The sequence below is a fragment of the Papaver somniferum genome, chromosome 3, assembly GCF_003573695.1.
Source record: "Papaver somniferum cultivar HN1 chromosome 3, ASM357369v1, whole genome shotgun sequence".
NCBI lineage: Eukaryota > Viridiplantae > Streptophyta > Magnoliopsida > Ranunculales > Papaveraceae > Papaver > Papaver somniferum.
In genome coordinates, this window is record NC_039360.1 from 162,417,555 (window position 1) to 162,443,422 (window position 25,868).

At 35.7% G+C, this 25,868-nt stretch overlaps 2 protein-coding genes across 3 annotated transcripts; one reads left to right on the plus strand and one right to left on the minus strand.

Annotated features, from left to right (window-relative positions):
• Nucleotides 1-1,970: 1,970 nt before the first annotated feature.
• On the plus strand, nt 1,971-5,491 carry LOC113357878 (protein LIGHT-DEPENDENT SHORT HYPOCOTYLS 10-like). Of its 2 annotated transcripts, none has more exons than XM_026601366.1 (2): nt 1,971-2,636; nt 5,143-5,491. In XM_026601366.1, the coding sequence occupies exon 1, from the start codon at nt 2,075-2,077 to the stop codon at nt 2,630-2,632; it is 558 nt and encodes a 185-aa protein (XP_026457151.1). In that variant the 5' UTR covers nt 1,971-2,074; the 3' UTR covers nt 2,633-2,636; nt 5,143-5,491. The 2 variants fall into 2 exon arrangements, with proteins under 2 accessions (XP_026457151.1, XP_026457150.1); XM_026601365.1 differs by having other exon boundaries at nt 1,977-2,636; nt 5,133-5,491.
• A 1,052-nt stretch (nt 5,492-6,543) lies between these two features.
• On the minus strand, nt 6,544-14,708 carry LOC113357877. Its single transcript, XM_026601364.1, has 23 exons — nt 14,612-14,708; nt 14,341-14,401; nt 14,145-14,167; nt 13,768-13,940; nt 13,507-13,632; nt 13,318-13,363; nt 12,955-13,055; nt 12,447-12,542; nt 12,128-12,182; nt 11,835-11,907; nt 10,989-11,211; nt 10,436-10,601; nt 10,287-10,343; nt 10,140-10,196; nt 9,993-10,049; nt 9,850-9,906; nt 9,733-9,773; nt 8,800-8,878; nt 8,644-8,727; nt 8,523-8,548; nt 7,322-8,411; nt 7,198-7,247; nt 6,544-7,108 (listed from the first exon to the last, which is right to left on the minus strand). The coding sequence occupies exons 2-23, from the start codon at nt 14,380-14,382 to the stop codon at nt 6,933-6,935; spliced, it is 2,898 nt and encodes a 965-aa protein (XP_026457149.1). The 5' UTR covers nt 14,383-14,401; nt 14,612-14,708; the 3' UTR covers nt 6,544-6,932.
• Nucleotides 14,709-25,868: the final 11,160 nt, after the last annotated feature.

Genomic DNA, 25,868 nt, shown 5'->3' on the forward strand with positions numbered 1-25,868 from the left:
CTATGCATAACGTTATGCATAACTGCTTATGCAGTAAGAGCAGCTATGCATAACTGCGTAACTTGTTATGCATAACTGGTTATGCAGTAAAAGCAACTATGCATAACTGCGTAGCTTATTATGCATAACTGCTTATGCAGTAAAAGCAACTATGCTAAACTGCGTAGCTTATTATGCATAACTGGTTATGCAGTAAAAGCAAACATGGTGAACTGCATAACTTATTATGCATAACTGCTTATGCAGTTAAAATACAAACATTGTTTAACTGCATAACATCTTACTGCATTCATACAACCCATACTCCAACATCTCTTCCACTCTCTCAACAACCATTATAATCTCGCTACAACAACATCTCCTAACGCAGATGTTCTCCTCCCTGGAATCCAGATTTGCTCATCATGAATAAACGAACATCTGTGTACAATGCCCTATAAATTAACTAAAACCAAAAATGGTTTGCATTTGTGTACCATCAAAATACCATTTTGGCACAATGTACCACCAAAGAAGCTGTCATAAATTACTATGTACTTCTACGACTACGAGTACTGCTCTAAACAGTTCCATATAATACTTTCTCCTTCAGCAAGTTACTATGTACTTACTAGCAAAGTTCTATTTCCCTTAAGCCTCTAACACTCAACCAAGTTATCATCAGTAAATACCCAAAAAAACAAGAACCAATCAATCAATCCAGAGTTCATCACCAATATTGAAAGTAACATAAGCATCAACAACTGCATGCATAATCTGTGGTTGTGTAAGGTATTTTTGATTCCAATTGCTCACAATAACATCTCTAGGTCTTTCAATAACATCTCTGTGGTTGTGTAACGTAAAGGAGAAATCCTAATAATAACCTAAACCCAAAATTGGTTTGCATCTGTGTATATTGCATTGAAAATAAGATTGCTAAACCCTAGGAGACAAACCCAAATAATGTCACATAATCAACTAAACCCTGGATATTCCAAATCAACAACTAAAATCAAAAATTAACAAAGATTAATCTTCAAATTCATAAAAAACCATCAACAACTAAAAATTACTTCAAAATCGACAGAGAAACTTCAATTGGACAAAAACCAAATCAAAATTATTTCAATTGAAATTTACCGTTCGACGCTATTAGATGAAACTTCGATTCAACAGTTGAAACTCCAATTGAAACTTCGATTCAACAAACTATTCAACAATCATTAATCACCATGATTGATCAACCAGATCTGAAAAAGACACGAGTTCTGAAACTTTGATCGAATTCTGCAGGTGAGGAATAAACGAGCTCTGCCGGGACGGGGAGGTTTTGAAAAGAGAAATAAATTCTCTTTGAAAATAAGAGTTTAGAAGGTTAGGGATATTTTAGGTAAGACATATTTTTTTATTTTAATTTTCGTGGGCCAAATATCCAAATTGGCTATATAAACAGTATATTTCTGATGTTTGGCTATATAAACAGTATCAAAAGCTAAGAATCTATTTCACCCAGGAATTTTGTGTTTTGGTCTTTTTGACCAATTTTGTGTTTTCGTTTTAACTAAAAATAGGTTAGAATGGAAAAAATGATAGTAACTCTTTTCAAAAATATGACCGGGCGGTTAAGTGAAGGCTGTCAGAGGCAATAAGTTGCCCTGTCGGCTATCATATGGCCGCCAACGTAGAGAAACGACTACTTCCCGTGTTCAGATTTTGATGTTTTGACTGTCACTAGTGTGGCACTGTATATAGACAACGATTACGTCTATGATGGGTTAAGCACTTAAGGTAATTAGTGGTAAATAATTGTACATATGAAGAAGAATTGTTAATGCTAATAGAATTATTAAAAGGGGAAATAACATGGGAGATGAAGAAAAAGAGAGACAAAAGCACTTTTAATAGGCCCTATATCATGTCTCCTTAGTTGGACTAAGATGTGATCTTAATATCCATTTTTTCCTCCACACTATCTTTTCTTGATTTTACTTTACCCATCTCCTTCTATAACTCCTATTACTTCCATTTCTTGCAACATTCTCTTACCCAAACAAAAAAAAAAACACACCAATATTCTGTTCCAATCCAAGCTATGTCCTCGAGTGATAAAGGAAAAAATTACTCAGAAGGTTCCTCATCGAGATCGGTTACTAATCCTGATATTCATCACCACCAACAACAGCATCAACAGGCTCCACTTAGTCGATACGAATCTCAGAAACGAAGAGATTGGAATACATTTGGGCAGTACTTGAAGAATCAAAGACCACCAGTTTCACTATCACAGTGTAATTCCAACCATGTTCTTGAATTCTTGAGGTACCTTGATCAATTTGGAAAAACGAAAGTTCATATTCAAGGTTGTGTTTTCTTTGGACAACCTGAACCACCAGCTCCATGTACTTGTCCACTTAGACAAGCTTGGGGAAGTCTTGATGCACTTATAGGTCGGCTTCGAGCTGCTTATGAAGAAAATGGAGGGTCTCCGGAGACAAACCCTTTTGGTAGTGGTTCAATTCGTGTTTATTTACGTGAAGTGAGGGAGTGTCAAGCTAAGGCTCGTGGGATCCCTTACAAGAAAAAGAAGAAGAAGAGAAACCAAGTAACCAGGGCAGCGGAAGAAGATGAATCGAATCAGCCTGCGATGTAGAACGGTAAATCTTATTACCTCCATTAACAAAAGTTCAAATAGTAGTTGATTATAACTTAATTTCCTCATATAGCAGATTGATCTATAAAATGTTGCTGTCCATATAAAAACCAAGTTGTTCACATAAAATCACCAATTAAACTTGTACAATTTCGTTAGATCGTTGTTTATGCTGATAGTTTTCACTGTTAGAACAACAGTAGGCCTACAGTAGTTCTTATATCGAACAAAGAACCTTTAAAACCCTTCATGAAAATCTACCTGATTAATTACTAGGATTCACTCGAAGAAGCGAATCTTACCATCAGAAACTAAGGAATAGCTGAAAAATCCCTAACAGTATCCATTTTACTGAACACTGACTTGAATCTTTTATCCTTAGACGCCCCTTTCTAGATAGCTCAATGCCTATCACCCCATCTTTTTGATTAGATATCTTTCAGTAGTATTTTTATTATCTTTCTCTTGTTAACGTATATTAGATTAGTAGGGGGTGGCAAAACGTTGTACTAGTCACATTCCAAGTAGGTCAAATGACGAGCATACTATTTTGATTTGCTACTAACTGCATCTTCATTTTACGCCTCTATGGACTCTAGGAGACCTCAATATACCCAAAATCCATCTATACTGAAAACACCATAATCTGAAAATCCTTCAACTGTAAATGCAGAACGCTTTGGTGGATTTGTTTCAAAAATAAAGCATGGAAAGCAATAACGCTTTGGCTGTTAATTGAATCCTTATTACCTCGAGTCGGATTTGATTCATGGTTTTAAAATAGCTTGAGCAGAGAAACAGTGAGCTTCTTTCATGATCGTATTTCACTAAGTTGCATCATTATAGCTTAGACACTGTATGTGGGGTATTCATGCACATACCGTATAGTGATCTTTCAAGAGTACATTTTGTTTTTCACTCTTTCTACGTTGTCTAGTGTGTTGATTGTTATAGATTCCCTTTGACCAGTTTCAATGGGAAACTTCTCACTTTTTTCATCTTAATTGGTTTGTTTGTTTAGTTGCATTATTGGCATGTCTTGATTTTCATATGCGCTAAGAAACGATACAAGATTTAAATTTAGGCATATCATCCAAATAACAAGCAGCTTTGTGGAGCTCTCTAGAGCTTCATTAATTAAGAGAAACCCTAGAGCAGAGCTTTCTATTTTAGTTAAAAATAGTCCTAAGCCATGCAATTTGTTTCAGCCCAAATAATGCTAAACCAAAATTTAAAGCTACGTCTACTGTCTCACGTTAAAAGTTCGTTGTTTTGATACGATACCAAGTACACATAAAAGAGCCTGAAAAAGGCAGATAGTTTTTCTTTTTTGAATGTCTATACTTTTCAAACACACAGTATAGCATGTGCAACAAGGAAAACACCAAAAGATGCAACAGAAAAGCACCAAAAACATCAGTGTCAATCCTTCCAAAAATAGTAAGCACGAATCAATTATACAAATATACAGTTGTGTACAATATGCTTCACCATTCATGGAAATATATTTCTAAAGTTGGAAAGAACTAATGGACAAGAGCATGTTTCCAAACTTTGTACCAGCTAGAGAGTGATCTTTAGCTAAGATGCAGTACGTTTCATTCTACCCTACTTGCTGAAATTTGTCTTGTTGATTTTCTAGTCGATTACCGTTGCAGTTTATGCTTCAATTAGTCTGCGTTTAAGGGTTCATAAGATCTTCAAGTATGGGATTGTATTTAAGTAGTATATATAATTAAAAGTCTCTGCATGAGGTGAACATATTTATAAAGAAAGTGAAATAAGTACTCCCAGTTAAATGGTAAGGTACTCGACATATTTGACTAGCTGGTAGAGGTTTTTAATTTGTACGCACTCACTTAGTTGTTAATGATTCATTACACTATCTTCAAAAAATGTCGGGTTATTTAGTTAGTGAGAAATATAGCGGGATGGAAACTAATATCAGGGTAGTTGGAAAACCAGACTTCATATATACTTGTATTGATGGAGTTATCATGATCATTCATTTCTCTCTTTTCGATATAGATAATGGTAACATTTGAACTGATATGGAAACGTTATTAGAACAACGGGATCAGTCATATATGTAGAGATAGTTTTTATGATTATTGGGTATTAAGGAGTATGTTTTTTTCTTCTCTAGTTACTTGTAATATATAGAATATAGTCAGTAAGGAAGCATGTCGATCATCTTGTCTGGGTTAACAAAATCACAATGAAACTAGAGAGTAGTGATTCAAACCATCAGTACACCTTAAAATAAGTTAGCCACGCAAATCTACGCTGAACATTGAAACTTAGTGATATACATATGATTAACTTTTTAATAATGGGATTGGGAAGCCTTTTCTTCTCTTTTTTTTTTTGTTTTTTTTTTTTGATGGATTTCTTACATTCTTTATGATGTGTGTATAATTGATTTATGTGCAAGTTACTTAAATATTTATGATACAGAAAGAAGTAGCTGACAAATTCTGAATGTTGCATGTATTGCTAGTTTCATGCAGGACATATCAGTACAACTAGAACGCAGATAAAGATATGTGGAGGAAGAAAACTTACCTAGCTCGAGATTACAGGCAAAACTATGTTGTTTGGAAAGACTTACAACTTTGCTTCAACTTCAAGTTTTGCTTCATTTGGATTTGTTAGGCAATAAGGTTATCATTGATCAGAGAACTTGTTCGTATATCTTGTCGCAAGTAATCTTAATTAGTTAAATTATTAGTTTATCATTGCCTTTAATTCTCTAGATATAGCTAGTACTCTGTAAACCTAGTTTTAAAAATTTCTGCATAATTGATGTCAAGTTATGCCTCATGAAAAGATGGATTATATGTTTGTTTTTCCGAAAAAGTAGCGATTTTAATATCCCTTTTCATTATCTAAACAAACAAAATTCTGTGGCGTCGAGGATGCTTCTAAGTTCTAACTCCTAGAATAGCCAGACTTGAACATGCCAATTACTGGTTAAAACAAAATATGGAAAAAAAATCCTACCAGTACAAGCAAAAAACATTTAATAATACATAACTACACAACCCCATTATTCACACAAGTGAGGATACTCACATCATACCTTAAGAAATGGAATAAGATGCTATATTTGGTTAAGTCTCTGAATACAAGTACATGCTCGTAATACATTCCGAAGAGATTTACCCCAAAAAGATCACCATTCAATTGATTTAGGGTTTTCTTGAAGTGTTACTTGCGTCCCATGAAATAGTAACAATTTACAAGTTGGTGACGTCACACCCGATACCTCGCGACAGCAGCATGACCTAAAGCATTGATGTAGTGAATTCATCCATTCCTGCAGTGTGTTTCTTTTGTGATCCAACGGGTCTGTCAGCAGGACGAGTAATCAGAGAAGATCGTAATAAGAATCAACAAGTAATCACTAAAGACATTGAGAATATTATTTTATTCTTTGTTTTATTTTTGAAACAAATGGGCTTCTGTTATGTGTTCTGTCAAAAATAGGTGTTTAGAGGAATGAGCTGAAGCCCATCCAACAATTAGATGGGAAGAAATGAAACATATTTTGAGGCATACTCGAGGTTCGGCTGATAACCTATGTTTTTGTCTAGGTTCGGCTGATAACTTTTTTGCCGAACTTAGACAGATGTATGCCTCAAAAGTCAAAACATTTGAGTATGCCTCAAAACAGGTTTCGAAGAAATTGAGATGTCAGATGATGAAACTTAACAAACCATCATGTAATGGAACGTTTTGCGTAGGAAGATAAACAGAAGAAGAACACAATCAGAAGACATGAGAAAGCCGGAAAAATATGTAACCCATTATACAAAACAATGGTTGGTACAAGTTCATGAGAAATAACAAGGAGAGTTCAAGGTTATCGAGTTATAGAAGACTTGACTTTGTTACAGAAAGACATTGGCTTTCCCTTGGAGTTTGGTTCATGATATTTCATACATAGAACAAAGAAATTTTGTTCAATTGGGAGACCTGCACGTTTTTGTACAAGATAAAAATTTATACAAGAATTTAATCGGTTTGTGATGGAAACTTCAGTAAGCAATATCACAACCTTAGACTGGAAAAAGAAAAGATGCTCTAACCTGGAATTTCGAATGGACATCAGTAAATGTTACACCATCTCCACTAGATATACACAAGTATTTAAGAAGTTCTATAGACTTTTCGAATCGGGAAAGGTAGTAGTGAAAGAGTTCATTTCTAATAGAGGCAGTTTTTATCAACAAACATTCAAGAAATCCCACATCTCTAACAAATGAGAGAATAGCAGGAACCAATGATCATACCTTTTTCACTGGCTCAGTGGCTCATGTTCAGATGTTCCTTCCTTCTTCAATACCTTCTGTACACACAGTAGCTGAAGCACGTAGCTTTCAAGCATCACCATATAGGCTGTATCCTTACTTTTCCCCCTTTTACCTCCTTCAATTCTCTCAAGTTCTTCAGTTTCTTCATTTTCTACATAAACTTATTAAAGAATGTCTTTTACTTCAATGTTCTGTTCATTTAGATTCGAAGTCACCAGGAGAAAACAAAGTAAAGGGAAATGGAATCACCTTTTGTTCCACTTTGAATTGGCAAAGGCAAGCCAGCATGGAAGTGATGTCTGAAACAAAGGTATACATGTTGAGTACATACATAATTTCACAAAAAAAATCTCACAAAGAAGAGTACAGTTACCGTTTGTCATCCATACAGATCTTGAGCTTGTCGAGGATCTCCGTAGTAGCACATGATATCTCTTCTGAGTTTTCAGACGAATCTCTTGCTTTTGATTTCTCCATCAGCTCTGGTGTTTCATCGCGTATTTCTTTGTACTTGCTTTCTGAATCCTTAGAATCTGAATCGTCCACAGTTTTCTCATCTTGTGATAAGATACCATTGATTCCAACAGAAACTTCTTTCTCCGTCCCAGACAGAAACCCGTAACCACTCTCTTGATGTTCTGGTCTGTCTTCACATTCTGAGTCGTCATTCCTCTCTTTGGGTAAAGCAGGAAATGCTGCGCCTCCTTGTGGATCAATTCTGTGAGATGAATATGAAGGCTCACCTTCTGACCTGGACATCTGAGGTGTATCCAGCTTCCTTGAAATAGATTCAGTGATTGAAAAACTATTTGGATCAGAATGTACTGGACTGAGTGATTGCTGTGATACATCTTCCTCAAAGCTGAAGGGAGGGGCCTGTTTTGAAGGAGCATCAGGTGTGCGTCTCTTACCAAGTGCCTGTTTGTTGGAGCATAATTTGGAATGAGGTGTATCCAGCTTCCTTGAAATAGGATCAGAGTGTACTGGAATGAGTGGTTGCTGAAATAAATCTTCCTTAAAGCTGAAGGGAGGGGCCTGCTTTGATGGAGCATCAGGTGTGCGTCTCTTACCAAGCGGCTGTTTGTTGGTGTATAATTTGGAATGAGGACATGCACTGGATAGACCTTCAGACCCAATCTTGCATTCAAAGGATGTTGGACTTGACTCCAATGGAGTTCTTAGGAAAGAATTGTTGCTTAATTTCGTATCTCCCACGGTGTATTCTTCCTCATACAAAGCATTGAACTTTGGTTCCAAATCCTTCTTGGCCTTATAGATGTCGTTTCTCCTAGACAGCTTAGTTACCCCTGTTTCCTTTCCTAACTCTTTCCCTTCAGCATATAGATGCTTTGGATTATACATCCTTCCTGGACTCAGGTCGACATCACTTTCATGTTTCCTCATGCTGCCTTCCGGTCCCCCCATTGGGTTCAATGTGGAATGTTCAACTTTGTCTCCCCACACTAACAAAAACCAGAGTAAGGATCTAAGAGTAATTCTCATAAATAAGCCCCTAGAAGACGGTGGAAAAAATCAAAACCAAACATCTTTACATATAAGGCATTAGAGATAACCTGCAGTAGATGAGGAGGACTCTTCACTGTGTAAGATATGGAGAAGGTAAAGGAAACAAGTTAACATCAAACCAATTGGAAGTGGAAGAGCTTATATGGTGAGAAGTTTATGAGAGGTTACCTCAACAAGCTCAAGTTATCCTTTAGGTCTTCATTTTCAAAATAAGACCAAGTGGGTTCGCTATCCCATTTCCGGTCTCTACGCCTGCCAAGAGAAAGGATAGATCCTCAACAATGCAATTCCAACTTAAATACTCCTCAAGAAAATGTGGAATACCTGGTGTCATCAAAAGTCATGAAGTCCTTGTCCTTTCTTGAATGCAGATGCTCAAAATATGGAGCAGTCGGCTCAAATTCTATAGACAAGAAAGCAAATTGATCATCGTAAATTCTAGCAGTTTCAATGTATCCTCTCCGTTTTTAGAAGGATGTCACCATGAGCAGGGCAAAGTGGAGACAGTGAGAAATATGACAAGGGAAAACAAAAACAAAAAACTCAATAGCAGATTCAACGGGGAAAGTGATAAATGGATCTACCTATACATCTTACGCATCAGTTGTGTCAAATACCATAATGCATTGGGATATGCCTACGTTGTGAAAGATGCCCTAGGCGCTCTAGGTGCACGAGTTGCCCAAGAGGTGCCTAATAAATAAAGCGCCCTAGGCGCCAAGATGTTCACAGTTTTTTTTTCTTTTAATTTTTCCTCAGGAGCCTCGCCTCACCTAGCGCCTAACACAACATAGGGATATGCTACAAATCACGTCGGCAATTATGCACTGTATTTATCACCCAACAAATGCAACATCAATCCAAGGAAAAGGCAAGACAATATGCACTGACAGCACTCTTAATTAAAGGTTATAATTTTATAAAACATGAAACCTGTTGAAAATTTGAAATCTACCACTAAACTGGCAGGAATCCTGTAATTTTACCACAAGAACTAGATATTGTAAAAGCATCCGATGCCTTACAAAAATTTGAAATCCACCACTAAACTGGCAGGAATCCTGTAACTTTACCACAAGAACTAGATATTGTAAAAGCATCCGATGCCTTACAACTTTATAACTATTGGTACCATCAGAAAACTAGAGGAGGAAATCATTGGAGTACCAAATTCTCTACATCAGAGAGGAAAAACACAAAAAGTTGCATGCTTGATTAATTCCTAAATCTTTCAAAATAGTTCAAAGAAAGAATCACCTGATAAGATATCTCTTTCTGTTGTTACTGAGCTCCTGCATCTGTGTAAAGACTCAGTTATGTATACATGACATGAGCTTGACAAATGGAAAACAAGTTACATTTTGAGGAGATAACCTTTTCTGCAAATAGGGATCCTCAAAAGCAAATTCATGTGTTTTGTATGTGTTCTCCCTGCAGAAATCAGCAGCAAGCAGCTCAGATATTGATATAAAGAATATGAGCATGGTAAATGAGAAACAGGACTTTGTTGAGGCAACCTTTTCTGCACATAGGGATCTTCAAAAGCAAACGCATGCTTGTTGGGTGATTTTTCCCTGAAGAACTCAGCAGAAGCGAAGCTCAGATATGGATACGAAGAATATGAGCATGGATGTGGGAATGAAGACACGTGTTTGAGAGACAACCTATTCTGCAGATAGGTATCTTCAAAAGCAAATGCATGTGTGTTATGTGATTTCTCCCTGAAAGAATCAGCAGAACGAAAAGCTCAGATATGGAATCAAAGAACATGAGCATGGTAGATGAGAAACAAGATGTGTTCAAGAGTCGACCTTTTCTGCAGATAGGGATCTTCAAAAGCAAATGCATGCATGTCGTTTATCTTCTCCCTATGGAAATCAGCAGAACCAATAGCTCACATATGGATATGAACAGTATGAGCATGGCAAATGAGGAACAAGACACGTTTCGAAGAAGCAACCTTTTCTGCAGAGAGGGATCTTCAAAAGAATATGGATGCATGTCATAAGTGTTCTCCCTACAGAAATCATCAGGACTGTAATAATCTATTTCAAACAGTTGACTCTTCGTAGATTCATCAAGCATCTTCTCATCGGTAGAATCGTCATCAAGGAATCCTGACCTATCTGATAATCCAAAGAAAATAAGCTATTTCATATCCTAGTCTAGCACGCAGTAAGGCATCCACAGTAGCTAATAAGTTTCTTAAGAAGCATAGATGACAGAGCGGGGAAATTTAATTTGGTGTACGAATTAGGTATAGATAACTCAATGTGGCATGAGGATGAGGGCAGACTTGGCAGTTTGCAGAACTAACAGATATCATGTCATGTTTATATACAGTGCTTTTCTCTGTTGCTCATTAACCACTCTGGAAACTAAAGCTAGATAAAATTTGCATGGCCGGTTCTTTAGTTTTTTAATGTGTATCGCATGGTCTGTACTTGGCACTTTCAAATAAAAAGTTACAAAACTAACATGGAAGATCAAATTCTTACGAGAAAGATAAATACCATTCCATGGGTCTTCACTTTTATCTTCCAAATTGTTGTTCAGACATCTTTCAGAGAACAGGCTGTCCAATTTAAAATTAAGACCATCCAGGGGCTTGCAACCTTTTACAAAGAGATTGTCGCTCCTTGAATTGCCATGGTTATCCCTTATGTCTCTTGAGTTGAATGGCAAGTCAAAAGAAGTGTCACTAGTTGGCATGTCGGTATCATACAATACAGCATTCTGCATTTTGAGCATCATTCGAACTTGTTTTAGCATACTGAAGAGACGAGTATTAAGCTCTGAAATAGAGCAATTCGGTCCGCTTATGCATCATGTTGAGAAAAACACAGAATGAAAAGTTTATATAGAATACAATCCTACTCACTCACATTAAAAGCATTAAAAGAGCAAGTCACGCTAACAGAAACTTCTAATAGTCATAGCAGTTGCATATATATAGACATGAATTTAGGAACAATTTGCCAAGGTTCCCGATTCTTCTTATATGCTATTTCACATGGTTATCCAAATGATAAATACTTATAGTGCAAACTATCTTGCAGTCAAATACATACAACTATTGACTATTACACATTATACAGTACCTATTGGTTAAATGTAAAGACGTCTTCAAAGGACTTTTGAGAAAGTTAAGCAAATGAAACGGATGGCTCACGAAAGGACAAGGATAGCATAATTTACTTAAACAGGGTGCTAGTCATATGAGGAATCTACATAACCTTATCCTCGTGGACCAATACTTTAAAAGGTATAAATCTACGATGACTATGTCCGGAGAGAAAAAGAGAAGAAGAGCAACCATCGATTGCAGAGACTAAGTACGGCTCTACAAAAAATCTAACCTGTTTAAGCTCATTCATCTTGTATTTATTAGATGAGAGGTGCCTCTTTGCAGCCTTCGGTGGTGATGGCAACCTATTGAAGAAAATATTATATTAGATATGCATAGGTTATCACAACTCTAGATGAGTGGAGGTGGTGATACTAGTAGCCATGACTCTTTCAGATATCTTTGATTCTTTGAGAGCTTCATATATAAGTGTATCTCAATAAATATTAAGTCATTAACAGTGGGCCAAAAGCTCCAGCTGTCAGCATATAGGGACATCTAGGTTACATAGCACACTGGCATTACCTGCATTGTTGTTGTGGTGAATGAACTGGAGTTTCCATCCTTGTTTTACCTAAGCCTGATAAACAAGAGAAAGCTATGCCATAAGTCAGGTGGAAACCAACCACTCCATATATTTACACTCACCCCTGACAAACAAGATCAGTTGCTTTTCCTGAAGTTATTTTCCCTTGACCTTTGTGGTTCGTGGCACTAGTATTTTTCATTCCCTAGCTTTCCTATTCTCTTATTTACTTTACCTTCGTCATGGATATCTAAGTATTGTAATAACATACGTGAAGGTATAACTCTCATGATACTTTAGTGGATGAAACGGCCATACCTTCGACAGAAAAGGCAACATGACACTCTCGCACTGGACTTCCTTCTGCTTTTTCATTTGACCCGTCCTCACCAAGTAAATCGAGTAATGAGAACTCTGAGGAAGTAAACCAGACAGGATTAACATGGAAAAAAAAAAGGAAAAGAAACAAGAAACAAGAAACAAAAATCAAAAATGAAAACTGAACAACAAAATAACCCCAGAAGGCCACAATCAAAGAATAAAAGAACAAGTATCTTAGGCCAAGACTTGCAGAAAGCCTGAAATTGCATCAAGGGATTCAAGAGGGAAACAAGAAACAAAAACGAAAACTGAACAACAAAATAATCCCAGAAGGCCAAAATCAGAGAAAAAAAGAACAAGTATCTTAGGCCAACACTTGCAGAAGCCTGAAATTGCAGCAAGGGATTCAAGGGGGAAAACCTCATTTTTCTCGTTCTGCAAAATTCTTAATAGCACCGGTTAACAGATTAATAAATAACAGTATAAGAAGAACTTGAGATCTTACGAGTTTCAGTTGCATTCTTCCAGCAATCCGACTTATCACCATTTTTGTTGGAAGAGTACTTATGGAAAGTTGCTGTGTTATGAGGATCACTGGAGAATTTCCTGTTAGAGAAGAGCATGATATCAGTTTCCCAAAGGAAGAAAACATATGCAAACACAACAGAGAAAGAACGCAAGAACCTAAACTCGCAAGTGCAGGGAAAGAGTTATAAGTCCAGACATGAATATAAGCATGCATAGACACAAAAAAGCTTATCTCAAGACACATGCTACAAAGAAAACTTGGTACTGTATGAGATCTCTATTGATTAATGTGCACACTCCGTAAGATGGGCTGCTTAACTACAAGAAATAGCTCACTTACTTTTGGGGGGGTGCACACTTCTCTTCTTTGGCTGGTGATTTAGTCTCTATTGCAGACAAGAAGGACGTTAAAGCACGTCAGACAAAGCACAAAAGAAAGAGACTTTACACAAATTCAGCAGTTAGTATCTCAGCCTAGAAAAATCGTTTTGCATTTTAAAGTGATATGAAAAGAAAGAAACAAACTTACTTGTGCCCTTCTGAAGCTGGTAGTTCACGGGTGAAAATCTCAGGACTGGGATTTCCGCTACCTTATGTATGTCCTCGGGGACTTGATAATTCAGCGGCGAAACTCTGAGCGCTGGACCATCCGTTGCTTTTATCAGCATTGTTACAGGAAGGAAAAAAGCAAAGGGAATGGGTGAGCAACAGCCAGAAAGTAATATTGACGAGTCATCCAACTAGTAAAAAATATAAATATAATACAATATGATCCTATAAAGTGAGTTACCATTGTTGCAGCCAGAATTATCCCCCTTGGCCTCTACCGTCAAGTTCAACAAACTTAAGATATCCAACGATTTAGGTGTCCGGTGGTATTCAGCAGACCCATGAGTTCCTTCAGCATCAACTTCTCCATTGGTATGTTTCTGTCGTTTCTTTTGCTCGAAATACTGTCTTTGCCTGAATTTTACAAGAAATGTCTCAACATTCAAATCTACAGCATATATAACACGCTCACATTAAGTCTTTCTAGAAACCCTTATGCATGAACCAACCACAACCATATCTTAACTAGGAAAATTCCAGTGCAAACTAACTTTATAAATCATGATTGTAATAAATAATCAACGGAAACGGAAACAAATTCACAAGTGCTTCAATCACCTTTTATGTGTTGATTTTCTTGACTGAAATTTCACCATTCCATTGCCAAACAAACATGATAAAAAATCAAAATTAGAATCACATAATCGAATAAATAAGAGATGAAACAACGAAATTAGTAGCACAATTTCACATTATTGAACAAATACTTACTACCACAGAATCAATTATCAAAATGAAGCTCTATTTCACTTACGTTTGTCACTTTCCTCCTCGATCCACCCATCCATTTTAACATCGTCTCAGAAGAATCAAACCTAAAACCAACTAAATGAAACTAAAATAAGTAAATCCAGTAACGAAATGAACATCAAAACGTGATAATCAATCTAGATCTAAACACTAAATCAACAAAATGAAGCAAATAATCAACTAATCAAGCGTGGAGGAGATCGAAAACAGAAAAGATCGAGTTCAATTCCTCTTTCAGAAACTCTAAAACTCAAAATTGGGAAAGCTTAGCTCACCTGATCGGGAAACTAATCGGAATCTGCGAACATGAAATTAGGATTTTGGGGATTTGGAGGGAAAATGATGCGTCTGTAAGATATTTTGGGGTTTTAAAGTTTCAGATCGGGTTTCAATTTTATACTCCAAAAACTCCAGAAAGATCGGCTAGTGGTTGGGTCTTGGATCGGTCGGTACTCGCTAGGAACCGGAAAGAATGATTCTGCTTTTACTATTCAGAGTTGAATTTTGTATTTTCACGGCTTTGGGAACTATATTATATCACAATAATTTTTTGAGCTAAATGTCGCACAAAATGAAAAAAGAAAAAATAAATTATACACAAAACGATGAATAAGTTCAAGCAATTGAGGCGAATTATATTCCTGATTTTTTTTGATAGCATGACCAAGTGTCAAGTTCTCGACAAGTCTTAGTTTTCTCATTCATTATTTAGATATTTATACATACATATGACTTGGTCATCAAGACACAATACGTGAACTGCACGTACTTAGCTTTTCGTAAAATACATGACTCAAATATAGACTATTTCCTAATACCATCCCTCAAGATGGAGCATGAAGATCACAAATGCCGATCTTGGACAAAAGACACTTAAACTGAGCTTTTCCTAAGGCTTTTGTAAAGATATCAGCCAATTGCACCGTTGTGGGCGTGTAGGAGGGTGATATAATCTTCCTTATGATGGCATCTCTAACAAGATGACAATCCACTTCTATATGTTTTGTTCGTTCATGAAATACTGGATTATGAGCAATATATAGTGCTGATTGACTATCACAAAAGACATTCATCCCATGAGTATGATGAACTCCTAAATCACCATGCAATTGTTTCAACCACTTCAATTCGCACGTCACTGCTGCCATAGATTTGTATTCTGCTTCTGCTGAGGAACGAGAAACTGTGTGTTGCTTCTTAGTCTTCCAAGAAATAGGAGAAAAACCAAGAAGAACAAACCATCCTGTTAATGAACGTCTAGTCAATGGACAGCTTGCCAAATCTGAATCACATCATCCTTTTAAATTAAGACCATTATCAGAGCGCAACAAAATTCCTTGTCCTGGACTCTTCTTCAAGTATCTAACCACACGAAGTGCTGCTTCCCAATGCTCCATTCTAGGTTGTTGCATAAATTGTGATAAAATGTGCACTGAGTAAGCCAGATATGGTCTTGTAACTGACATATAAATCAAACGGCCAACTAATCTTCTATATTTTTCCACATCATCAAGTATATTCCCTTTTGCCAATGCCAGTTGGTGATTCGTCTCCATAGGAAACTCTGCAGGTTTTGCACCCAATAATCCTGTCTCCATTATAAGGTCCAATGCATATTTTCTCTGGCATATATAGAAACCTTGTTTACTACGAGCCACCTCCAATCCTAAGAAATATTTCAACTTTCTCAAATCCTTCATCTTGAAACATTGTCCCAAGTAAGTTTTAAAATTGTGAAGTTCAACAAGATCATTGCCTTCCACAATCAGATTATCAACATATACTAAGACATTAAGCTGCATCTTTCCCTTTGTCATAGTAAAAATAGAGTAATCTAAATATGTTTGTTTAAAACCATACTTCTTCAAGGTTGTTGATAACTTTGCAAACCAACACCTAGGCGCCTGTTTAAGACCATATAACGATTTTTTCATTCGACATACCAAATTGGAATTTCCTTTGGCAAATCCTGGAGGTATCTTCATATACACTTCTTCCACCAAATCTCCATGCAGAAATGCATTATGGACATCCATTTGATGCACTTCCCAATTCTTAAGTGCTGCAATGGCTAGAAAAGTACGAACTGTTGTCATCTTTGCCACTGGTGCAAATGTTTCATTATAATCCAATCCTTCAACTTGATGATTCCAAAATATCACCAATATTGCCTTTAGACGTATCAAATTCCCATTTTCATCACGCTTCTCTGTATAAATTCATTTGCTTCCTAATGCCTTCTTACCAGGTGGTAATTCCTCCAATTCCCATGTTCCTTGTTCCTCTAGAGCTTTTATTTCTTCTGTCATAGATTTTTGCCATCCTGGATGCTTCATAGCTTTTGGGCTCATTTGCAGCCGTTAGAGCTGCAAGATATTTTCTATGCACAGCAGAAAACGATCACAACTAACATAATATGTCAAAGGATGAGGTGTACCTGAGGATGATGATTGTGTAGGTTGAGTGGAAGGTGGACTATTTTCACGTATTGTATGCGTCACAAAGCCCTTGAGTCTGCTAGAAGGAATTTTCTGACGTTTTCCTTTACCCATCTCACTGATGTTATTATCTACCGCAACTTCCACCGAAGTGTCATTGGATGAAGCATCCTATTCAGTCTCCTCAGGTTGTTCTTGAACACTTCCTTGAAATTCTTCTGTTGCACATTCAATACCAAGATGTGTATTATCACTTCTTTGTTGTTGCTGCATCTCAGGCTTCCGAGTTTCAATAACTTCTCCAGGCGACTGTACTTCTTCTCTATCCTCATCATCACTCCAACATGTTTCAATGCTTGATGGAGAAATATTATTTGACTGCTCAACATTGGCTATCATATATGGAAACTGATGTTCATAAAAATCTACATCTCTTGATACCAAAAACTGTTTTGTGTCTAAGTCATAAACTTGCCATGCCTTTTTACCAAATGGATAACCAAGAAATGCACACCTTCTTCCTCGACTTGCAAACTTATCTCCTTTACTATTCTGATTGTGCACATAACACAAACATCCTAACACTCTCAACTGATCATATGGAGGTAACTTTCCAAACATAATTTCATATGGACTCTTATTATTGAGCAAAGGTGTTGGTGTTCGATTAATTAAGTATGTGCAGTCAATGCACACTCCCCCCAAAACTGTATTGGTAAATTAGCTTGGAATCTCAAAGCTCTTGCAACATTCATTATATGTTGATGTTTTCTCTCAACTCTCCCATTTTGTTGGGGTGTACCAACACAAGACGTCTCAAATATGATTCCATTGGTCTTAAAATAACCACGCAAAGCATTAAATTTTGTTCCATTGTCACTCCTAACATTTTTGATTTCCTTGTCAAACTGACGTTTAATAAGAGAAATAAAGTTAAGAAATACCGATTCAAATTCAGTTTTATTCTTGATCAAATAAATCCACACACCTCTTGAAAAATCATCAACTATTGTTAAAAAATAATGAGCTCCACAAGACGAAGGTGTCTTGTAAGGCCCCCATAAATCCAAATGAACTAACTCAAATATGCAGCTAGCTTTACTCTGACTATTAGGAAAACTACTTCGACGATGTTTTGCTCATGGACAAATATCACAAGCATTATTATTCTTCCTAACTAACCTACTCATAGCTGGTATCTTTTATAATACTTTCTCTGCCGGATGTCCTATTCTTTGATGCCATAGCTCATATGAATCTCCACGAACTGCAATCACTTTAACTGAAGGTACACCACGAAACAGATATAGTTCACCTTGTCTCTCACCCACTCCAATCACCTTCCTCGTCAAACGGACCTGTATAAGACGTAAAATGTTAGTGCATTGCACAACACAAGCTAACTCATCGATCATCTATGTGACCGAGATCAAGTTACATGTTATTTGAGGTACATACAGAACATTGTTAAGCTTGAACACACCAGGAAGAGTCAAAGTCCCTATTTTATCAGAGTTCGCAGACTTTCCATCTGGAAAGCCTGCTGAGCATGCCGTAATTTCTTTTACTTCTATCTTGTTATCAATGTTACATGTGACATGATTCGTAGCCCCTGTATCCACAATCCAGGAAGTACAATTTTGTTTACCTTGCAATTGTAGTTTTGATTTGTTTGAACTCAAATAGTCCAGCACTTGTTGAAGCTGAGCCGCTGTTACGCCAACCAAGTCAGCTTCATCTACAGATGTACTACCACTATATTACTATGCTGCTGGCACATTCAGATTATTTGCACGCACCGTATTGGTGTTTCCATATCCTCTTCCACCTCTGCCAGCCACATAATTACCTCGGCCTCTACCACCAGCTCTGCCGCCTCTACCAGATCCTCTACCACTACGAGATCTTTCAACCCACCATTCAGGATAGCCAATGATTTGAAAATACCCATCTTCAAAATGTCCAACTCTGTTACAGTGCTTATAAAACTTCGTAGCATCATACGTGCTTGTAGTTGATGTCTGATCAGGTTGCACTTTAAACGCCACCACATTCTCCTGCACTTCTTTAGATAGAAGACCATCTCCCATTCTTAATCTCTCAGAGTTCACCATAGTTTGGTACGCAGCATCAACAATTGGTATGTTCATGCAGTGAGCTATACATACCATCTAGGCCAATCAAAAAATAATGGAGATAATCTTATTCTCGCAAGATAGTTACCTGAGTTGCAGTATTACAGGTACAAAGACCACACTTACATTGTGGGATTTTCATATATGTCACCATCTCATCCCAAATTTTGTTTAATCTTCCATAATAGACAGCAACACTCTCAGAATTCCCTTGTTTACACTCACTCAAAGAAGATTTTAGTTGACAGATTCTTGTGCCGCTGACAACACAAAATCTCTTCTTCAAGTGTGTCTATAGAAGACTCGCATCGTCATAATCTCCTAACATGGATCTGATTGAAGAATCCAGCGTGTTATTAATCCAGGAAGCCACCATTAAATAGACAACAATCCATTCCTCCAACTGGTCAGGGTCTTCAGGTTGTTTAATGGTACCATCAACAAAACCAAACTTCCTCTTAGTTATCAAAGATCTTCTAATGGCTCTAGCCCATTCATCATAATTGGTTCCTTTCAAAGTAATCAGATTAATTAGAATTCCAGGACCATCACTTGATCCAAGATGATACACCGAAATTTTTCTTCGGCGAATCATAGACTATGTCTTTTCCCTTTGTTCCACCTGATGAGTTTGTTCCATCTCCTTCTCCCATCGCTTAAAGAGAACTTGAAAATTTTAGGGTTAGGGTTTTAACCAGGCTCTTGAGACCATGTCAAGTTCTCGACAAGTCTTAGTTTTCTCATTCATTATTTAGATATTTATACATTCATATGTCTTGGTCATCAAGACACAATACGTGAACTGCACGTACTTAGATTTTCCTAAAATATATGACTCAAATATAGACTATTTCCTAATACCAAGATACTCCTAAAACTTTCAGCAAAGTGCATCTTTTATGTTGTGCAAACTATATCAGTTGATTTATTATATGACCTAATCACGAATTGTACTTTATAGTACACATTTAAAACGAGGTCGAGTTATTTTAACCAATGTTATGTAATTTCTTATGTGATCCGTTGATAATAACGTCAAGCTTTTTTATTTTTGATAGCAAAGTTAAGAACGTTGAGTCTACAAGATTGGGTATTACTTCACGTATGCATATTGCAAGGGGGAAATTATTCTTTTCGGTTCGTATGGTGGGTTCATATTATTCAGATTAAGGCACATATGGTTCATCGTTTTTCTGGAACAAGAATATGAAGTGGTTAAGATATGTAACCTTCATTTCGAAATTTTGGACTTTTAGATTCTTATTTTAAGAACTAGGTATAAAATAAGTGGTGGTAGTTTCCCATATTTTCTAATTAATTAAAAAAAATCGCTTGTATTCAATGGTTGATTGTACGTTGAATTTGATGGAAAACGGCTCCCTAGCCTATCAGACTCGCTATTTTCATTCAATATAGAACCTATTCGAAACTGGCAAGAGAGAAAACTATTTGGGATATAAAGTTACTTAGTATCCAAGAAATCGATCTCTTGTAGTTAGATAAAGGTCACTCATGTTGTGGGGGAGAGTTCATTTTGAACTTGTACTTATTTTTTATATCCTTGTGGGCAATGTGGTTTGTGAAATTATAGGAGATGATTGTACCCATATATCTTCTTTATGAAGACGCTAAGTTTACTTAGTGTGATCGTCTTAAAAAGTTGGTATGCAATATTTAGTCTTTATAACTCTTTTGTGTAGTTCATTAAGATCCATTTTCTTTCACCTTTGCAAATTTTGTTGACAAAAAATGGGAGAATTATTTAGTAGTATTCAGAAGAAAGAATTGCAAGCTGTGGGTTTCATCTAATATGCAAAAGAGACAAGTAAGAACTAAGAGGGAGAACATATCACCGTAGTGTTACTTTTAAGTTTTAGTACAATTGGACCTTGAGGTAGGTAAGAATATGATGCATCGAGGTAAAAATTGGACCTACGGGGAGAAAATATTACCGAAGTATTACTTCAAAGTTTTGATACAATTGAACCTTGAGGTAGGTAAAAATACTATGCACCGAGGTAACAACCATTGAGTAGATTGACTTTGTCATTTTAGAAAGCTCTAAACGGGAACTTCATAAGTGTTTATCACTACGTATCTTCATCAACAAAGGTGTTGAAACAATCATATGCAAAATCATAGAAGAACTTGAAGTAAAAAGAATTCAAGCAGACGTTGAAGATTCAAGAAATCAAGCATAACGGAAATTTGAGCTGAAAGGTTTTATTTTATTGAATCCTGATAGTTTTTTCACCAAAATTTATAAGGGAGAGATTGTTAGAGCATCGCTCGAAGGAACTCATAAGTTTTTTTTATATCAAGCTTGTTGTACATGTTAGATGTACAAAACCATATATTGATTCTAGCCTACTAAAGTCAAGTCTCGGACTAGGATTAGAGTATAGTTGTTGAGTAACAGACATCACTGAATAACTCTAGAAGATTGAAGACTGAAGAATAAACAAATACATTTCCGAAAACTTCATCAACAAAGAGGTATGCGAAGCTGACCTATCCTATTTACTCACGGCATTTACCATTCTATCTTATGAGACTATGTCGTATGATTTAATATTGCAAAGAAAAAATTTCGAGTTCAAGCTTGTCTTGGTTAAACTCTCGAAATATGATTCAACAAATGAATGTTCTAGATCCTTAACAATCTAACTTAAATATAATTTATTGTTCAAGAACTATTTTTGTTGTAAGTTGATCATTTATAAATTTCCCAAGCAACAGTGCATACTGTATACGGCTGTTGGAAATGTTTCAAATTAATTATGTGATAAAAATAACAATTTGGCGATAAGTAAACATACTTGTATGTTTTACAAAAGTCAGTATGAATTTCGCAGACTTTAGAGGTTCACAAAACCGGTTTGCGAACCCTTTACAACTAAGCTTGAGAATTAGGCAGGTTCACAAATCCCTACCATCTAACTTTCGTGAACTTCCAAAGTTTGTAAACCCTTGTGGCTTGACTTCGCAAACTGTCAGAGGTTTGCAAACTTGCCCAGTTCCAGTTTAGCAGATTGCACGAAAAATTCTATATGTTTATGTTCGATTTTGCTACGATTATCATAGACACTTCTTAGACAACGTTATTTAAAAAATCACTTTATTCTTGTGGATCATTGATTAGGCTTGATTATTATTAAACACCATTACGTTCTTGTAAGTTTAAAGGCTACTTAGCATCTACGAACCATCATTGCGTACGGTTTCAGAACCCTGGACCATAATGCATATTCTTCTATGTAATTTCAAGGTGGACTTCTCACATGCTTACACGAATTTATTTTATTCTTTTTTGTTTAATTATATACTAATAATTGGTTTGTCGATCTTACTAATAAAATTTGTATTTGATGTCGTCGGGAAATTTGAGACAAAATCGTATTCTCTAAAACACAAATTCAGCAAGGATTACTTCAAACATTTTTTTTTCATCTATTTAATAGTTTACTAATGGCGATAAAGAGAATTTTAAACAATGTATTACTCTTTGTTCAACTTATATTTAGTGTGAACAATGAGGTAAAGAACAAGTGGATAGACCGGAACAAAAATATGAACAATGTGTTCCTACTTTCAGTTATGATTGTCACTACTCGGTGTTCAACGTTATTGTAACTTCCATTGAGTTTGAGTATTTCTTTAGATTCTTACTACATAGCAAATAAGTGTAGATTTGCTAATTTTAACCAACAATTTTACTAACAGATATTAGTTCTTCCGAGTAAATTCTTAATGTTGTGGGTCATAACTTTAGAGGTTAGATGGTTCGCTCTATGTTTGGGTGAGTACGATCGTTCCTAATGGGGTCCAATTATTGCACTGGATTCCTCCTCCGCCAGGCTTTTTGCAAGTAGCAGCAGATGGGTCATGTAGTGTAACCAGGGAATCACCGAGCTATGGTGTAGTGTTGAGAGATTCTGACGGTCGTATTTAGGTTTTGTTTATGGAGGTTTAGTATTTTTGCCTTCACCTGAACTACAAGAACTTCTAGGAGCACAACATGGCCTGAAACTTGGGCAGAAAAGGCTAGCCAGGAATGTTGAGCTTGTTATGGATTCTCAGTTTATGTTGGACGTTATTCGAAATGGTCAACTTCCAGATTATATCCTCTTCTTGATCCAGTTCCACCCCCAGTTGAGGTTGTAGATGTTGGAAGTTTCACTTATGTGACTTTGGTAAGGGAAAGAGAAACAATTTTGTTCTTTATTGTTTATCGACTACTTCTAAAGAGAAAAATATTATATTATATTTAGATTGATTATCAATCAAATCTTCTTCTGTGTATAGATTCTTCAAACATGCGATTGGTAAATATCTCATCGATACATGCCAATTATATTGTTTACCATAAAAATAAAATATATATGTATATATAAAGCCTGAGATACGCTTGCCTTAAATATCTATCTTAAGTGAAGATTGCCTTAAGAATTTGACAAGATACACACTTAATGTAAATGATAAAATGATTGAGGTAATAATGCAGCTAATACTTATAGTTTTTCAGGCACAAATGTTTATATTAATGATCAAATATGTTTGATATTTTGTGAAAAACATTTTAAACTTTAAAAACATTATCTTATTGTCTTTTTTTCTCTTTGTACAAATCCAAATATGTTTGAAATTTTTTAATAACATTTATAACTTAAATTTTTTTTTCTCTCTTTCTTTATTATTATTATTTTATTTTATTTTATTTTATTTTGCTTGATAATGACAAAATTGTATTCACAAAATAAAAGATAAAACTTATTTCTTCATTTATCCTATTTTCCTTTGTTATCTTTAAAATGAAAGCTTTCGAAATATCTTCAGTCTTATACATGTTTATTTATCTATTAGTGAATATATGTTTATCTTGATTATAATGATAGTTTACTTGAACTTTTTATCCAAACAACATGAAGATTGTTAAAGATATCTTATGATGTAATATATTTTCGGATAATAACAATTGTTGGAGAAAGGAGCCTAGTTAACGATTCGGGATACGAATAGGAGTTTAGGACGGCATACGTCCGAGAATTATACGGATTTAGTCAAAAAGTCGGTCAACGGTTCGTTGTTCGGGGAGTAGTTCGGATCGGATATGTATGTGTATAATTTTTTTTAGTTATGTGAGTTAGGTACTAAAAATTCGGACTACATCAAACTATAAGAAAAGATATTTTGTTATAAATTACATAGAAATATGGATTGAAATAGGATATATAAAATGTATCTAATAAATTATCAACAACCAGCGTATGGCTCAGTGGTTAGAGCGCTCCCATACATCCCAGAGGTCATGGGTTCAAGTTCCAATTGTTGGTTCTACACATCGGATCGGTACTGACTCGGCTGAGTCACTACCCGAATCAAAGTCGCGAATTAATCTGATTCCTAACTAGGGAAAAGATATCGTTCGGATTCGTGAATTATTCGCGAAAAATTCATCGAATTCCTAACTAGGGAAAGGAGATCGAGATTGCTATTAACAACCTCCACACGATTGACACATCTGCGACTGAACATGCTATGAAGGATGTCGAAAGCACTTATCTTTTTTCATCTAAGGCATACATAACAACTTTCTAAAACAAAGACTGAACCTTGTCATGTTACGCCACTTGTTTTTCAGATCTCCAGCTCTTCTATCCATAAATATATCAGAATACTTCTTCATGATGTATGTCCAATGACCTTTTCCATACTTGTTTAACAGAGTCCTAATGGTCTCTTCTTCTTCTGCAATGATATTTATCTAATTAAATGTAGTATTATTTCTTCTAAAAACTATGAATACTTTATTGAACCACCGGCACCACTTCCACAACCACCAAACATAAAATACTTTACTGAAGACTACTCGGAATGTGAATCATATCATGAAATAAGACTGATAATTAATTTAGATTTGTAAGTCGGTACGAGTTAACTTGTTATTTGGACTTTGGTAAAAGTATATAATTTTAAGTGTTTATATGATTATCACTCTTTTAAATACAACTCAACTTTTTTAGATGAAAAAATAATTTTATATGTATTTATTTTGTGTACCGATACTAAGTTAACTATGAAAATACATCTCATGTGTTAGAAACAAAGTTAATCTTCATTTCATTGAGCGAACAAATATCACCATGTACTGTAAACTTTTTTTGTTGAGAAGTTCAAGATCACTTAGGAATTTTTTATTCTCCTTGTTCCGAAGCTCAGTTTCCTTTCCTAGGTTAGTATTCTCATTAGAAAACGACTCAATTTCATTTTCCAGAATAGTCATATTTTAACGAACAAATATCACCTTATAGTGTAAATTTTTCTTTGGTGAGAAATTCAAGATCACTGGACAATTTCATCTTCTCCTTCTTTAGCAACTAAGTATCCTTTCCCAGGTTCGTGTTCTCATTGGAAAGAGAATCACTTTTCATAATAGTTTTCTTTTCATTTGTATTTTTGATTGTTTTTCTTTTTTTTTTTTGATGAGAAATTCAATATCACTTAATTAACAATGTATTCTTCTCCTTGTTGAGCAACTTAGTCTCATTTCGTTCAACTTTCCCTTGAAATGAAACACCTGTAAACATGGTGGGGTAAGGATTGACATCAACATCACCTTTTATATGACGTTTTCTAAATGTATTGTACATTCCCTCTCTACGGTGAAAGTAGAAGGCAATATGTCTAAACGTTCTTAGAAACGAATTAAGATGTGAGCCATCTTCACCCTCATAATCAACTTTGAAGTGATTAAATTAAAAATGATTGTTCTTAATATTAGGTGAGTGATAGTAGCTCGATGTGTGATCAACCAATCTTAGCATTGATTGTAATTGAAGTCTGTTGGAAGAAGCTTTAAATCACTTTCTGGACCTTCACAAATATCGACGTAATTTCTATTTGAGGTTCAGTTATCAGTATTCCTGTAGTTTTTGAGTATTAATTTAATCTTATATTAG